This window comes from Pristis pectinata, chromosome 11 (genome assembly GCF_009764475.1).
Source record: "Pristis pectinata isolate sPriPec2 chromosome 11, sPriPec2.1.pri, whole genome shotgun sequence".
NCBI classification, from domain to species: Eukaryota; Metazoa; Chordata; class Chondrichthyes; order Rhinopristiformes; family Pristidae; genus Pristis; species Pristis pectinata.
Window position 1 is genome coordinate 22723557 of NC_067415.1, and position 16320 is coordinate 22739876.

Sequence of the window (16320 nt, forward strand, 5' to 3'; positions counted from 1 at the left end):
TAAAATTTATTGCACCATTTCAATCGCAGCACAGATTCAGAATTGTGAAAGATAAATAACATTTCATGTGAACAGCAATTAAATGTAAAAGAAATTGCATTGAAAATTCACTTGCATCAAAAGTGAACTTGTATGTCACATATGTTGCAAGTTAATTCTACAACCTTGTGTTTTGAAACTTGATATTTTCAAGAAAGTTAATGCTTCAGTAATGTGCAACCAGGTTTCACTGCTGCTACTCGTTCCAGTCTTGACTGAACCTACAAATAGAAGAAAAAAAATTGTTGTTACACTTTACAAAATTTATTTGATTCACTATTGAATAATCTATAATCTTCACTATATCAAGATTATAGCTGCCCTTCTACCTTGACTTCTTTTTCCTGCACTCCCCTATCCCTTGATTCCTTTTATAATCCAAAAATCAACCTGTCTAATTTGAATGAGCCCTGAATAAGACTCTATTGCTCTCCAGAGTAGACAATTCCAAGGGTCAACACCATTGGTAAAGGAATATCTCCAAATTTCAGTCCCAAGTGGCCCAACCCTGGTTCTAGACTTAGCCAAAGGAAACATCTCCCCTGTGGAATCTGTCAAGATTTTGTATGTTTCTGTGAGATCACTTTTAATTATAAACTCTAGAAAACAGAAATAAAAACAAAAAGCTGGAAAAAAAACTTATCAGGTTAAACAGGATCTATGGAAAGAGAAACTGTTAATGTTTCAGATCAAAGACTCTTCATCAGAACTGAGAGCAAGTTGGTCTGAATAGCAGTAAAGGTTGGGGGAGAGCAATGGGTAATTGGTTTATTACTGTCAGATGTACCCAGATACAGTGAAAAGCTTTAGTTTGCATGCCACCCAGAAAGATCATTCCATAAGTAAGTATGACAAGGTAGTACAAAAAGTAAAAACAATGCAGAATATAGTGTCACAGGTACTTAAAGTGCAAGGGCCATGACACGGTAGACTGAGAGATCAAGAGTTCATCTTTAGCATATAAAAAGTCTGATAATGGCTGGATATAAACCATCCTTGAGCTTGGTGGTATGTGTTCTCAAACTTTCCTATCTTCTGCCCAATAGGAGATGGGAGAAGAGAGTGTCTGGGTGGGAGGGGTCCTTGATTATGTTGGCTACTTTCCTCAGGCAGCAGAAAGTGTACACAGTCAATGGAGGGGAGGCTGAAAGGGGGAATATCTGTAATAGGGTGAAATAATTTAACCATTTAATTGGACAGTTAAGCTTCTTTGTGTAATATGTTTTTAATATTGTGAAGTCATGGTATGTTGTATTGTCTGCTCTCTTTGGACAAGCCCAGGTCTTCTACCTAAAACATTAGCAAATTTTCTTTCCACAGGTGCTGCTTGACCTGCTGAGTGTTTCCAGTATTTTGTTTTTGTTTTCTGGAGCTTATAAGAATGAGAAGTGATCTTATTTCATATTTCCAACATCTGCAGTTTTTTTGATTTCCAGGCCTACTTTCTCTCAGCAAACCTGCTATCCCAGGAAAGTCTCTTTGTTGTCCACCCACTTTGGCAAGTTTTTTTTTAAAAGTAAAGAGACCAAAACTACACACACTTTTGGATTAGTGTAAACGCATGCTTGATGATCAATGCAGACCTGGTGGCTGAAGAGTTTGTTTCCCTGCTGTATCACTCTATACAATATTCCAGATATGGCATCAACAAGGCCCTATTATAATTGCTGCAAGACATTTGTACTCCAATAAACAAATACTCTCATACCAAAGGCCAACATGTCATTTGCCTTCCAATGACTTGCTGCACCTGCATGTTAGCTTTCTGTGATGTGTACAAGGACAACCAGGTCCTTTTGAACATCTACTATATACCAATCTGTCACCATTTAACAAAAAAATACTCCTGTTTTGTGCACTAGTGGATGACCTCACTTTTCCAGATTATATCAATTTGTTTCTCTAAATCCCCCTGAAGCACTTTTATATTCTCCTCCCTACACTCACATTCCCACTTAGTTTTTTTTAATCATCAGCAAACCTGGAAAAATGATCTTTGGTCGCCTCGGCTAAATCTTTGATACAAACTGAATAACTGGGGTTTTGCACAAATCGTGAAGTAGTCTTTTATCCACTCTGAGAAAGACTATTATTTCCACCATTTGCTTTCTGTCCATCAACCAATTCTCAATCCTTGCCAGTACATCATGCACAATTCCATGTGTGCTAACCTTGTTGACCAACCTCCTTTGTAGGACCTTATTGAAAACCTAAGTATACCATATCTGCTGGTTCTCCCAATCCAACAATTTAGTCAAATATAATTTCCTTTTATAAATCCATACTGACTCTGCTCAATATTATTATTTGTAGGTGTTTTGTTATCCTCCTTTAAGGTCTCCAGCATTTTCCCCACCATCAATGTTAGGTCAACAGGTCTATAGTTTCCTGTTCTCTTTCCATATTTTTGCTACTCTCCAATCTGCAGGAACAATTCCAGAATCCATAGAATTTTCAATGATTAAAACTAATGCAGGACTAATGCTATATCTTTCAAAACCTGGAATGTAGTTCATTGGCTTTCAATTTCACCAGTTTCTCTAGTACTGTTTTTTTTAAAACATATGCCAATTACCTTCTGTTCCACATTCACACTGGATCCGATCCTTGGTTCTCTGGTACTTCTGGCACATTTGATACGAAGACAGGAACAAAACATTTAATTTCTCTGCCATTTGCTTATTCCCTAATATAAATTCATTTGTCTTTGCTCGTCTTTTCCTTTTTACATATCTATAGAAGCTCTCTCTGTCCACTTGTTTTTAGCCTCTTTGCTAAGTTCTAAAGTACTCATCAGCCTATTGCTATTTCTGGTAACTTAAGGCGCTTCTTCTTTAACTTAATACAATCTTCAATTTCTCATTTCAGTAGGACCACTTGTTAGGTTTTTGTTCCTGAAGGGAATACGTCTTTAATTTGCCAATTGTGTATTATTTCTTTAAATGTTAACCATTGCCTGACAATTAACTAGGACTAAGATTTATAATGCCATTCTAAAACTACTATTGTTCACTTGTCCATGGAGTGAAAAATAATTGATTGATAACTTCTATAGAGAATGTGGGTGGGACAAATGGATATTAAAATTTAAAAGCAAAATAAACTGGAAAACTTCAAGAAGTATAATACTCGTGCATTAGCAGCTTTTGTTTATAGGTCGGGTACATCATATTATTGGGATATAGAGTGATCTATTCTCCGACTAACCAAGATCACTTAAGACTAAGATTCAAACACTTCCGCAAACAAACAAAGCAGCTTCAAATTACCTCATCGAAATTATGGCAAAGCTTTGCAAGCACAACATTGTGTTCCACCATTTTTTTCTGGTGCGAAGCCAGCTGAAAAGATTCTTCAGTAAGTTTCTCTGCAATATAAATAACCATGCCATATGAAATTGCCTCTAGTATGCTTACTGAAAATACTATTTTAATATTATTCGATTTCCCATAACATTGCCCAGGGAGAGTAACGTTCAAGGGAGGTTGAGGTGATAGCATCTTCATTGTAGAACACAGAATAAATACAGATTTCTAATTTTCTATCATAAATGTGAACACAATAATGTGAACACAATAATGTGGAATTAAAATTCTCATTTTTTTTCTGTGTGTCGTCGTTGCCACGTGAGACCTACTTATAACGGGTAAAAAGGTTCTAGTTTCCAAGCGTCTTTCTTTTAACATTCGCGATCCATCAGTCATTTGATAACTAAGTTTTTGGAAGATTATCTGGAGGCAAGATGCATGATACACGTATGACTTGCAACATAACTGTGATCTTAAATCATTTTAGGTAACAGTTAACCTTTTAAAATCTAGCAAAAGCTTTGGCAAATGCGAAATTGTGCCCTCTGAATAAAGGTAAATATTAGTACAGAAATGAATTTTAATCTCTAATTAAAACTGTATCAATAAAACATATGCAGTAAACGGAAAAATGCTGGCAATGTCCAACCGATCTGTAGACCCACTGAACATTTCCAGTATTTGCTTTCGGGATAAAACTTCCGCACGTTCTAAGACTGAATTTCTAAGAGTCAAAATAAATCACATTAAAGGATACCGCGAACTGTAAGTGTGGTAAAACAACCCCACTGGCACATCAACACTTTTTGACTGAAATAGCCGATTCTAAACATTTCCAATCTTAAGTCCCACACTGCCCTAGTTCTTTCAGTGTCATAAGATCAACCATTTCAAATACTACCGATATTCGCTGTCATCCTCTGGTATTCTTTCGAGGACTCCGTCAGTCTATCCATGACTTTCAGCCACAGAGGAACAAGCCGGTTTGATTCCTCGGAATCGCGCGGGAAACCTGCGCTCGCCGCCCCGCTGACTTCCGGCTTCGCGTCACATGACCGCACGTTGCCAAGGAGACGGATGTAACAGCATGGAGGAGGCGCGCGACCTGGAATGGCTGAGCGGCGAACTGGAGCAGGAGAGGCAGATGAGGTAAAGGCGACAGTGGGGGAGCGCAGGGTGCTGGCTGCACCGAGAGAGGCTACTCCTCACCTTCGACATGCATTCCGCTGGGTGACTGTCGAAGACCTGGCTGCTCTGTCCCCTTCCAGAAATCCGGGCAACCTGTTTGCACCCCTGTAAACCGGCGACTTCTTGGGGTATCAGACGAGGGTTAAGCAGGCGATCTGTTTTTCTGGTTCGGGGTCCGTATGGTAGGCTGAGAGCGCTATCTAGTGGCAGTGAAATCAACAGTTTGCGTCCCTGGATGATGGAAGAGGAGAGGTAAAAGGGTAGGTGTAACACCTCTGGGGGCTTGCAAGGGAAAGTGCCCTGAGCAGGGAGTGGTTGGTGGAGATGGAAGAGCAGACCATGGAGTCACGAAGGGAATGGCCCTGGAAAGTGGAGGGATGGGGAAGATGTGTCTGGTGGTGGAATCTTGTTAAAAGTGGCAAGAATTGCAAAAAATGATCCATTGAATAGGGAGGCTGTTGAGGTGGAAAGTTAAAACAGGGGAACTCTATCCTTGCTCTGTTGAGGAGGACAGGGTGAGAGCAGAGGCACAGGCAATAAAAAAGATGTGGTTGAGGGCTCTGTCAACCATGGTAGAGGGGAAGCCACGATTTACAGAAAAAAGAATGGAGTCTCCACTGAGGTAGAGGTGGGAGGAAGTATACTAGAAAATCTGTGGGCTTGTAATGAAGGTTTGTTGCAAACCTATCTTCTGAGACAGAAACAAAGAGATCCAGGAAGGGAAGAATCAGAGATGAACCATGTTAAGGTGGGAGCAGGGTAGAGATTGGCAACAAATTGTCTTATGACGATAGGTTGAGTGAGCTCGGGCTTTTCTCTTTGGATAGAAGGAGGATGAGAGGTGACTTGATAGAGGTGTATAAGATGTATAGAGGCATAGACTGAGTAGACAGTCAGAGACTTTTTCCCAGGGCAACAATGGCTAACACAGGGGGACATAATTTTAAGGTGATTGGAGGAAGATATAAGGGGGATGTCAGGGGTAAGTTTTTTACACAGAGAGTGGTGGGTTTGTGGAACACACTGCCAGCAGAGGTTGTGGGGGCAGATACATTAGGGACATTTAAGAAACTCTTAGATAGACACATGAATGATAGAGAAATGGGGAGGCTATGTAGGAGGGAAGGGTTAGATAGATCTTAGAGCAGGATAAAATGTCAGCACAACATCGTGGGGCAAAGGGCCTGTACTGTAATATTCTATGTTAACAAAAGTGATGAAATTTTTTGAGTTTCATTAGAATGCGGGAAACAGCACCAATACAATCAGTGTACCGAGACAAAGAATTGAGGGAGAGAGCCTGAGTACAGGGCTGCTCCGTGTATCCCCAAAAAAGACCAATGTAGCTTGGGCCTACGTGAGTCCCCATGGGTTATTGAACTGGAGAAAATGTGTGAAGTTGGGCACCTTCATTGGTAGCATTCAAGAGGTTGCTGGAGAGGTATCTGAAATCAAGGAACTTTCAGGGCAATGGTGAGGCGGGGTAAGTGGTGGGGAATTGGTAGAGTGTGTCAAGTTGCATTTTCTTATTCTGATTCTGTAAACATTGCTAAATAATTGCATTTATTTGTACAACACTTTAGCCCTTCTTTGGAAATACCAAAATTGACTTTTAAATTTAGTGTTGTCTTTGAATATTGCAGGAGGGTGTTGCCCACAGTAACTTCCCACAGAAACACCATCCTTTATCTAGACTGTTAAGGTTGTAAAATTAAAATGTAAAAAAGGTTGTAAAAATCAGTACAGGGTGTTTATTGATGTTGTTTCTATACTGCAGACCAAGGTATGAATTTCTGGCAAACAATTTGACCTATCTAGTTCACAAGTCAAGGACAATGAAAAAGAAACTGGACAGTCAGTGCATTTCATCTGCAACAACCACGTAATTCACAATGAATTTCAGACATATAATTTTAAAATATGATTTCATTCTGAACATAGTCCTAAAGCAAAATACAGCAGATGTTGGGAATTGAAACAAAAATTGCTGGAAATACTAAAAGGGTCAGGAAACATCTCTGGAGGGAAACAGAATTAATATTTCAGAATGATGATCTTTTATCAGAACTTTAATTCTGATGAAAGGTCATCAACCCAAACATTAACTCTGTTTTCTTTCCACAGATGCTGCCTGACCTGCTCTAGTAAAAAAACAAACTGCTGGAGAACTCAGCAGGTCAGGCAGCAGCTGTGGAGACAGAGGGATAGACAATGCTTCTGGTTGGGAGTGTAAATGGGAGATAGCCAATATAAAGAAGTGAGGGGGGCGGATGGTGCAGGAGCCGGCTGGCATTAGATGAATCAGTGAATGAAGAGGGATTGATAGGCAGATGGAGCCAGGTGAGAGAGGGAAAGGTGGAGAGAGCGACAAAGACTGGGAGGTGATGTGGAGAACAAAAAAGGCTGCAGGTTGTGGAATATGATAAGAAAGATGGTGGTGGAACCAGATAAGGGAAGGATGGTGGGCAGACGGGAACAGTAGGGGGAGGGGATAGGGGACCATTGGGTTGTGTGTATGGGTGATAGGCAGATGGAACCAGGTGAGGGAGAGGAAAGAAAATGGGTAACAGGGGAAGTTTGGAAAGAAGGGTGTGTGTGAGAGAGCCTGGGTGGATCGGAAGAGAAGGGAACAGGGGGAGTGGGTTACCTGAAATTAGAGAATTCAGTGTTCATGCCGTTTGGTCGTAGACTACACAGGTGGACTGTGAGGTGCTGTTCCTCATATTTACCCTTTTACTATATTTGTCAAGTGTTACAGGGGCCACACTCTCTGCCAAAACCATCTATTATCCAAGAGCAAATAGGTTTAGGGGTTCTTTTCTCTGGTAAATCTTTGGTGGATTAGATATTGCTATAACACACATTATTTGAAGAAAGAAAGACTTGTATTTTTATACTGCCTTTGAATGTTCAATTTGCCTCCAAACACTCCAATTAAACACTTTAAGAATACAGCCATTTGTCCATAGCTAGCTCTCACATGTGATAATGAACATAAATCTGTTTTAATGATGTTAATTGAGAGTTGAATGTTGACCAGGATGCTGAAATATTACGATGGGGTCCGTAATACTGTCTGAGAGAACAGATGGGGACTCTGTTTCACTTGAAAACAGCAACTATGACAATACGCACCTTCACTTTACTGCAAGTGGTTTTTACTTTTGTGTTCGAGTCTTCAGAGTGGGATGCAACCGTTGGGTTGAGGGGGTGAAGATGGGCTATTTCAGGAGAAATGACCAGATTGACAAAGGTTTGCCGAGGACAAAAGTATGAAAGGTAGAAGTGACTGAGCAAATTCACAGCTACAGAACTATCACCATGAGCGTAAAGCCAAAGGCTATATTGTTAGAATTTTAAAAGTGAAATTGTAAATGATGTTTGGGGAGGGAGGCAATATCCTACAGAATTAGATGCAGAAGGAGTTTAGGTTGAAGCAGGCAGAGGATGTAAGATAATGATGGACACAAAATGGTCAACATAGCCTAGTCAGTGATTGAGACCATGGGGATAGAGAAGCCATGGGAGATGGTGAGATGGTGGGTTGGCAGAGAATATGAAGTATTAATGGAGGGAGAATTTTACTCACTTCTGTTCATACCTCTTATTGGTAGGGTATTAAAAATGTAGCATGTGATGTCATCTGTTCGGCAAAGCTAAAGAAGACATTCTACTTCTATGTTATAAGAACCAGTTAATTTTCCCCTGCCTGTCCATCATTTAATAACTCACATTGCCATGGGATTAGTTTCTGGAGTGGCTACTAGGCAATGAGAAACCACACCTGACCCAACACAAGACTATACAGTACTTATTTTGTAATATTCTCTGATGATTTTATTTGATCAATTTGAAGTAACTTATGTGCCGAAACTTTTGAAATTTCCAGAAACTTCGGCTCACTGCTGGAATGCCAAGAATGAATTGTATGTTCAATTGATAATTTCTTTCTTTTGTTCATTATTTTTCAGCTCTGGTTATTATCAGTTGGTGCCCCCTGCTAATGTAAGATTACAAGCTTAACAATTCGAGTGCAGACCATTTTGAATTTTCAGACAGGAGAGCCTGTTGCCTAATTAAAAAAAAATCAGCTTTTATATTAAAAAGATTGTCCAGGAAGCTTGATTCTGAAGCACACATTGTAAAACCAAAGATAATCAAACAGAATGAGAGAAAGGCAGACACCAACAACAGGAGGACCTAAAGTGCCTGGGAAGATGTTGAGCTTATCAGAGGCTTATATAACTGGAAGTCTTTATATCTATGGTACTGGGTGATTCTTTTGTCTGAAGTGTAGAAAGCCTTTTTCAATGGTGATCAGGCAACCCAAATAGTATGCTACTCTGTCTAGTTTAATGGGACTAAAAACCAACAGGTCCCTTAGATATAATGGCCCACATAATATAGTTTTAATTGAAACAGTCAAGGCATTTGTTTGATCTGCCAAAATCCCCTAGATTCTGGAAAGATTCCCATGGTGAATCCCAAGAAGGTGATCTTGTGATTTATGAAAGGCTGGGTAGGAAAAATGTGGAGCTTATGTTGACCTGACATCATTAGAATTCTAAAATGTTATTAAGGATGTGGTAATAGGACACGTAGAAAATGACAACAGACTCACACAGTTTTTTTGTAGGAAAATCTTTTTTGACAAATGAAGGAGAAGTTTTGAGAGTGTAACTCACACTGTAGAATGGTGGGGGGGGGGGGGGGGGTGGTGTGGTGGTAACAGTAGATTAAGAAACCTGAAATAAAAACAGAAAATGCTGCAAAAACTTAGCAGGTCAGGCAGCATCTGTGGAAAGAGAAGCAGTTAATGTTTCAGACTGCAACACTTCATCAGAACTGGGAAGGAAGGATACAAGTTTTTTCTTGGTCGGAGAGGAGGTGGGGAAGGGATGTGTTGAACAAAGGGAATGTTTGTTATAGAACAGAGTTGAAGCAGGGTAATGGCAGCAGTTACCAGCAGATTAAGCTTCTTAGTCTGTACAATATGTTGTTAACGGTAAGGTGGTAGGACGTGCCCAGCAGGGCAGAATTATGTGAGTAGGATAAGAGAAAGTGAGCCAACATTAAATGGAAACAAAAATGGACTATGCCAGTCAGGTAGCATCTGTAAAAAAAGAAACGGTTAGTGAACTGCCAAGTGTCTCTTCCATATGTGAACATGATTTGCATTTATCAAGAATGGGAGGTTGCCCACTTTGCCAGTGGAGCTTTCCTTATCTTCTGAAATGCAGTAGTGAGCTGCAAAGTGTTGTAAGTAGCATATCACAGCAAAGACAACCCACAAGGATCCTGAAACAGGGTTTCTGACAGAGAATGATCCTGCCTTTGGCTTTGAGAGCAGTGCAAGCTATTATGTTTGTTTGTTGCTCGAAGAATGTTGTTAATCAAAGAGAAATCTTTGAGAAGAATCAGGCTGATCCCGAATGACAAGACTTTAATATTCATGCCAAACAAAAACAGACTCGCACCAATGCTACTGTGGTTTAAATACATCAAGGTTCAAGAACAGCTACTTCCCTTCAACCACTCGGTTCTTGAACCAACTGGCAAAACCCTAATTACTACAGTTTAGCAGCACTATGACCACTTTGCACTAAAATGTAAAATGGACATTGTTTGTTTTTAACTAATTGTGTTCTTTCTTGTAAAAGTTGTGTATAATATGTTTATGTTTTTCTTGTGAATGCTGCTTGTATGATTCGATGTGCCTGTGATGCTGCTGCAAGTAAGTTTTTATTACACCTATGCATACATTTACTTGTGCATATGACAATAAACTTGACTATGCCTTTGACTACTGGGGCATCAGCTCAAGGGTATGGATGAAGATAGAGTTCCCTAGTGCTAAAATTAGTGTGGATGTGATGTAGTACTGTGTTAGCTTTGTTTCTAGATATGGTGAGTCAAAAATGCACCTTTAAAATATTTATAATTTTGTGGCTGAAGACTATTAAATTAAATGTGTGATGCATGGTAGAAATGCAATCAGTTAAAATTCACTTCCAACAAAATTTTCATTCTGTTTAGAACAACTGTGAATGATCATGTTATCATATTTGTAACATCCAATGGCCTCAAGCAGTAAAATGCTTAAAATTATGGGTTTCCAAAGGAACCACGGGCATGAGGTGAAGTTTAAGGTTTCAAGTTGCAATGGTTCCTTGTAGGCTAACCCTGTGAAATTATGAACAAGCATTTTTAAAAAATATATAAGACTACATTTTTCCTCTTATTGCGAGAGTTCAGTTATGTTTATTATTGTTGCTTCTGTTCTATCAGTTCTCACGAAAGCATCTTTGACGATATGAAAATCTTGCTGCACAATACAAGGATCACAGTAAAATAAAACAAGCATTTACAAACCAGATATAGTGATTATATTGGGTCAGATGGTGAGCGAAGATGCAATGCATGTCTCCTTAATACCATCTGTCTTGGTGGCAAACTTGTTCAGTGTCCAATTTAGTTCTGCTGCTCTGTGCTGCTAATTTAACAGGAATTGGACTGGGACTCCTCAGTTTATGTCATATGGAGGACTTTATCCTCATCTAACTCAATATGAGTTACTGAGATAGAAGGATGTTCTCTGCTCCCTTTAATTTTTAATAAACAGGTGTAAACAATTTAAATAAATGTTATAAGAATGCATAATGACATTGTAAGTGTGGTTACAAATGTTTCCTTTGATTTATATCAGTGGCAATCCTGAATGCATTTATGAGAACCATGGTAACCACACTATTTTTAGCTATATTTTAATGTAAATATAGGATGCTCATTGCAAATGCTTACTATAATCATGCACTGTAAAATGATTTAGTACTGTATTGAGTAGGAAATAATAAATTGTATAATACCAAATTTCATTTTTGTTAAAAACACATAGGTACAATTTTTGCTGTAACAGCTGATTATTTCAGTGCATTATCTTTTTTTGTAATACAGAGATATGCTTTCTCAATCTGCTTCTGAACTAAGGAACATAGTATCTCAACTGGAAAAGCGAATGGACACCATTGAAGATGAAGGTATATAAAAATTTTAATTACTGTAGTGTTCCACTCCTAGATTTTAAATCGGCACTTACAATGTAATCAGAAACCTTCGATTGGAATCACCATCAGAGGTGCTAATGTGCCCATAATACTGAAAAGTAGGTGGTCAAGACCTACTTTTTCTAGATTGAAAAGTTGTTACTGTATCAAAAACTTAAGAAAACTGCTTTCTCGCTGGCAATGATAAGCATGGTTGAAACAGCATACATATCCTATGGTGTTGATCTAAATAGCTTTCAAATCAGACAAAAATGAATGTTGAAACAAATAAAGAGAAATAATTAAAAACTTAAGCAAAGAAACTGTTTTAAGGAGAGGGGGACAGAGATGTAATAGAGAAGGGCGAGTTTATAAATGGGCATTAAGTAATTTAGATCAGCACAGCACCACCCTAACATCTCCAAGTTGCACAATATCTTGACTGGGAATTGTACTACTGTTCCTGCATTGTGGCTGGATCTAAATCCTGGAACTCTCTACCCAAGAGCATTGTGAGATTATCTTCACTAAAAGGGCTGTCGTGGTTCAAAAAGGGAGCTCACCACTACCTCTTGAGGGCAATTTTGAATGGGCAGTTAAATGCTGGTGGTGATGTCTACATCCCACAAATAAGTAAATGTACATTTATTTAGGTGTGGTGTCAGTTGAGAGAGGTGATAACATGATGGGAATGTTTTTCCTAGTGTACATTTGGAATCAGATCACGTGTTTTTGTGCTCCATAAGGTATTCCATATGGCCACCATGACCTTAGGTCCGTATGGGATTCACTGCTACTAATGGGACCTGATGAGTGAAATTTCTTAGGTAAAACCTTATACCTTAAATTGTTGCTGGATTGCAGGGACCTTAAGAAATGAATCCCAATCTATACTCTCATCCTCAAAATCAACACTGGGGTTTGTAGTGCAAGGCAAATAGAGTGTGAAATTGGCAAATCTAGGTTTAGCTCCAAATTAAGGCTCATTCCATTATCCTAATGCATTTCTGCCTCTCTAGCCCCAGAAATCATTGTGCCTGCTTGGTAGCCTAATTTTGAATGATCTAGATTGCTAAATAATTTAACACATAAACCTATTTTGTGCACAAGGGAAAAGGCACAAAATAAACATAGATAACAGAATGTAAATTAAATGTATTTTTTGAACTAAGAAAAAATATCAACCTTGAAAGCCTGTAGGCAATAAAATATATGTATGTAATTAAACATAGTGATTATTAATGCATTATTAGAAATTACATACTTTTTTCCTAAAAGGTAATTGAAATTTACAATTTTGTACTTGAAACTTTCACTCAGGGTGAAGGAAGTTTGCTCTGATGAGCAATTCCATTTGCACAGCCAAAATGTTTTTCTTTTCATTTATGGGATGTGGTTGTTGCTGGCAAGCAGAGCATTTATTGTCCATCCCTATCTTCCTTTGAGAAAGGAAGTACTCATTTGTAGTAAGCACATCTGCAAAGCTGTCCATGCATGGCCTCAATTATACAATCCAAACCCACTCACCATGAAGTAATGCAAGTTTTTTTTTTGTTTTCATTCATCCTTAGGAAATGAATGGAAAACCAGGTATGAGACACAACAGGAGCTGAATCTACAACTAGAGAGGCAAATCAGAATCTTAGAAGAGAAAGTGGAATTTACTCGTGGCAATCCTGCTGGTAAGTACTTGCACATTCAAAAAAAAATATTTCTTTTTGCATAGTGCAATTTATTTTCTGTATATTACATCAAAACTTTAGGTTTTTTGAGGATGTGACTAAGCACATCGATGAAGGGAGAGCAGTAGATGTAGTGTATATGGATTTCAGCAAGGCGTTTGATAAGGTACCCCATGCAAGGCTATGGAGAAGGTGAGGAGACATGGGATCCAAGGGGACATTGCAGTGTGGATCCAGAACTGGCTGGCCCACAGAAGGCAAAGAGTGGTTGTTGAAGGGTCGTATTCTGGGTGGAGGTCAGTGACCAGTGGTGTACTTCAGGGATCTGTACTGGGACCCTTACTATTTGTGATTTTTATAAATGACCTGGATGTGGAAGTGGAGGGGTGGGTTAGTAAGTTTGCGGATGACACGAAGGTTGGGGGTGTTGTGGTTAGTTTGGAGGGCTGTCAGAGGTTACAGAGGGATATAGATAGGATGCAGAGTTGGGCTGAGAAGTGGCAGATGCAGTTCAACCCAGATAAGTGTGAAGTGGTTCATTTTGGTAAGTCAAATATGTTGGCGGAATATAGTCTTAATGGTAAGACTCTTGGCAGTGTGGAGGATCAGAGTGATCTTGAGGTCCAAGTCCATAGGACGCTCAAAGTGGCGGTGCAGGTTGAGTCTGTGGTTAAGGAGGCATATGGTGTATTGTCCTTCATCAGTTGGGGACTTGAATTTAGGAGCCGTGAGGTATTGTTGCAGCTGTATAGGTCCCTGGTCAGACCCCACTTGGAGTATTGTGCTCAGTTCTTGTCGCCTCACTACAGGAAAGATGTGGAAGCCATAGAGAGGGTGCAGAGGAGATTTACAAGGATGCTGCCTGGAATGCGGAGCAAGTAGGTTGAGGGAACTCGGCCTTTTCTCCTTGGAGAGACGGAGGATGAGGGGGGACCTGATTGAGGTGTATAAGATGATGAGAGGTATTGACAGGGTAGATAGTCAGAGGCTTTTCCCCAGGGCTGAATTGGCGGCCACAAGAGGACATAGGTTTAAGGTGCTGGGGAGTACATATAGAGGAAATGTCAGGGGTAAGTTTTTTCCCCAGAGAGTGGTGAGTGTGTGGAATGGGCTGCCGGAAACGGCGGTGGAGGCTGATACGATAGGGTCTTTCAAGAGACTGTTAGATAGGTATATGGAGCTCAGTAAAATAGAGGGCTATGGGTAAGCCTAGTAATTTCTAGGGTAGGGGCATGTTCGGCACAGCTTTGTGGGCCGAAGGGCCTGAATTGTGCTGTAATTGTTCTATGCTCTATATGTTCTATGTTAATTTAGTTTCCCACAGGTCAACAATAAAGTAAAATCCAAAACATCAAAAATTGCATTGAATAGAATGTTTAAAAGGAGATAAAGCACAGAGAATATATTCATTGCTAGATATTTTTTACAGATACTGAATGACCAACAGTTTATCTTTGATTGGGCTGAATTACTTTGAATTAAATTATTTTACGTTATTGTTTTAGACAGATTGTCTTCTGTACGTTCATTTGAGGAGATGCCAGTGGTAAGTACAATAATTTGTAATTTGCTGTACAAATTAACATTTCGTCATGATTGTGTCTCTAGATATAACTTTAAATATTCATATGAACAATACTATTTTCTGACAATGAATCACTTTTTTATAACAAGATATCAAATAAGAAACATAAAAAAAAAACCTCCTTCATGACAAAAAAAGATTCAAAATTTTGTACTTTCTCGATGGCTGCTGCTAAATAAATGTAAAGACCTTCACTGTGAAGAGTGGAGTGTGACCTTTTACTCTGATAATCTGCTATCCCAGTGTTCTGTATCCAGCTCACTGGGTACTGCTTCCCATGCTTCCTTTAAGCTTACTGGGGCCCTGGTTCCTGCACTCCATATGCACTCATCAGGGCCCTGGTTCCTGCACCCCTTTAAACTCACTGCCCCATTTCCTGCACTCCTTTTAAATTCATCAGGTGTACTGAAAAGCTTATTGTACTACTGTGTGACTTCTCAAAACAAAAATTGAATTAAAAATGTGTTGACTTAACAAGGAAGGGTAACATCCAATAATCTGGAAAATCAGCCAGTTCAGTACTACCACATTCCCAAGGCTCTGGATTAATGAAGTTTTACAGGTCTCCCAGGATTTCTATATTTTACCTGCTTACTAGCACTCTACACTGCAGCTGGCAGTGTAAAAGTGTCCAGTGGTCCTTGGGCAAGAATGGAACCCTAAAATGAGAGGTTACATGAGCACTATTCAGCTACTGGGGAAGTCACTTCGTCCACTTTGATATTTGAAAGACTGTGAGAACTCAGTGTACTCCTGTAGAGTGAAATCTAGGGATTCCATTGTACCTATGCTTTGAGGAGCTGTGAAACACATGGATGGAAGCCAGGAAAGTGCAGCAGCATGTGGCAACAGCGAACCTTCAAGTGTCCCACCTCAGGATATACAGATGCAGAGGAGTTTTCTTACAGGCAGTGTCTGAGAAGGTTGCATTTTTATCAGCAACAAGGGTAATACATCAAGGGTATGACAGCTCTTGGAACCTGAAGCACAGTTTCCCTTCAGTGGCGGTATTAAGCCTCCATCAACAATCCTCCCTTCTGACACTTTTTCAACCCATCAATTTCTTTTTCCTCACACATACTTATGAAGCCTCTCCTTCAATTCATCTGTGTTATTTGTCTCAACCATGAGCAAGTTTCATACTCTCACCATGCCCCACTGAAGTTGAGAACCTGGTACAGTAGTATTGTGGTTGTTACTGGACTGGTATCCAAAAACCTGGAATACCGATCTAGATATATTAGTTCAAATTCCAGGTTATTCCAATATCTGGAATAAAAAGACAGTATAAATAATTGTGACCATGAAACTACTTGTCTGATTACCTAATGTCCTTCAGGGAGAGGAACCTGCCATCCTGGTGGGACTCTAGATGCACTAACATGGTTGATTCTTGACTGTCCTCTGTCCAAGGGAATTGCAATAACTATTGATCCAGTCAGTGACATCCACATCTCCTGGATGAATATTTTTTA

The 16320-nt window shown here is 39.5% G+C and overlaps 1 protein-coding gene and 1 long non-coding RNA gene across 3 annotated transcripts in view; one reads left to right on the top strand and one right to left on the bottom strand.

Moving 5' to 3' along the window:
* LOC127575746 (uncharacterized) lies at positions 1-4375 on the bottom strand. Its single transcript, XR_007957124.1, has 3 exons — positions 4249-4375; positions 3309-3406; positions 1-260 (listed from the first exon to the last, which is right to left on the bottom strand). It is a non-coding gene; the product is annotated as an uncharacterized LOC127575746 (long non-coding RNA).
* Positions 4376-4705: 330 nt separating this feature from the next.
* The window catches only part of ccdc169 (coiled-coil domain containing 169), a 44947-nt gene continuing 33332 nt past the window's right edge, over positions 4706-16320 (top strand). For both annotated transcript variants that reach the window (XM_052025771.1, XM_052025772.1), the window contains exons 1-4: positions 4706-4795; positions 11490-11572; positions 13150-13260; positions 14766-14806. In XM_052025771.1, the coding sequence (XP_051881731.1) occupies positions 11494-11572; positions 13150-13260; positions 14766-14806 (231 nt within the window). In that variant the 5' untranslated portion in view covers positions 4706-4795; positions 11490-11493. The remainder of the gene's footprint in view (positions 4796-11489; positions 11573-13149; positions 13261-14765; positions 14807-16320) is intronic.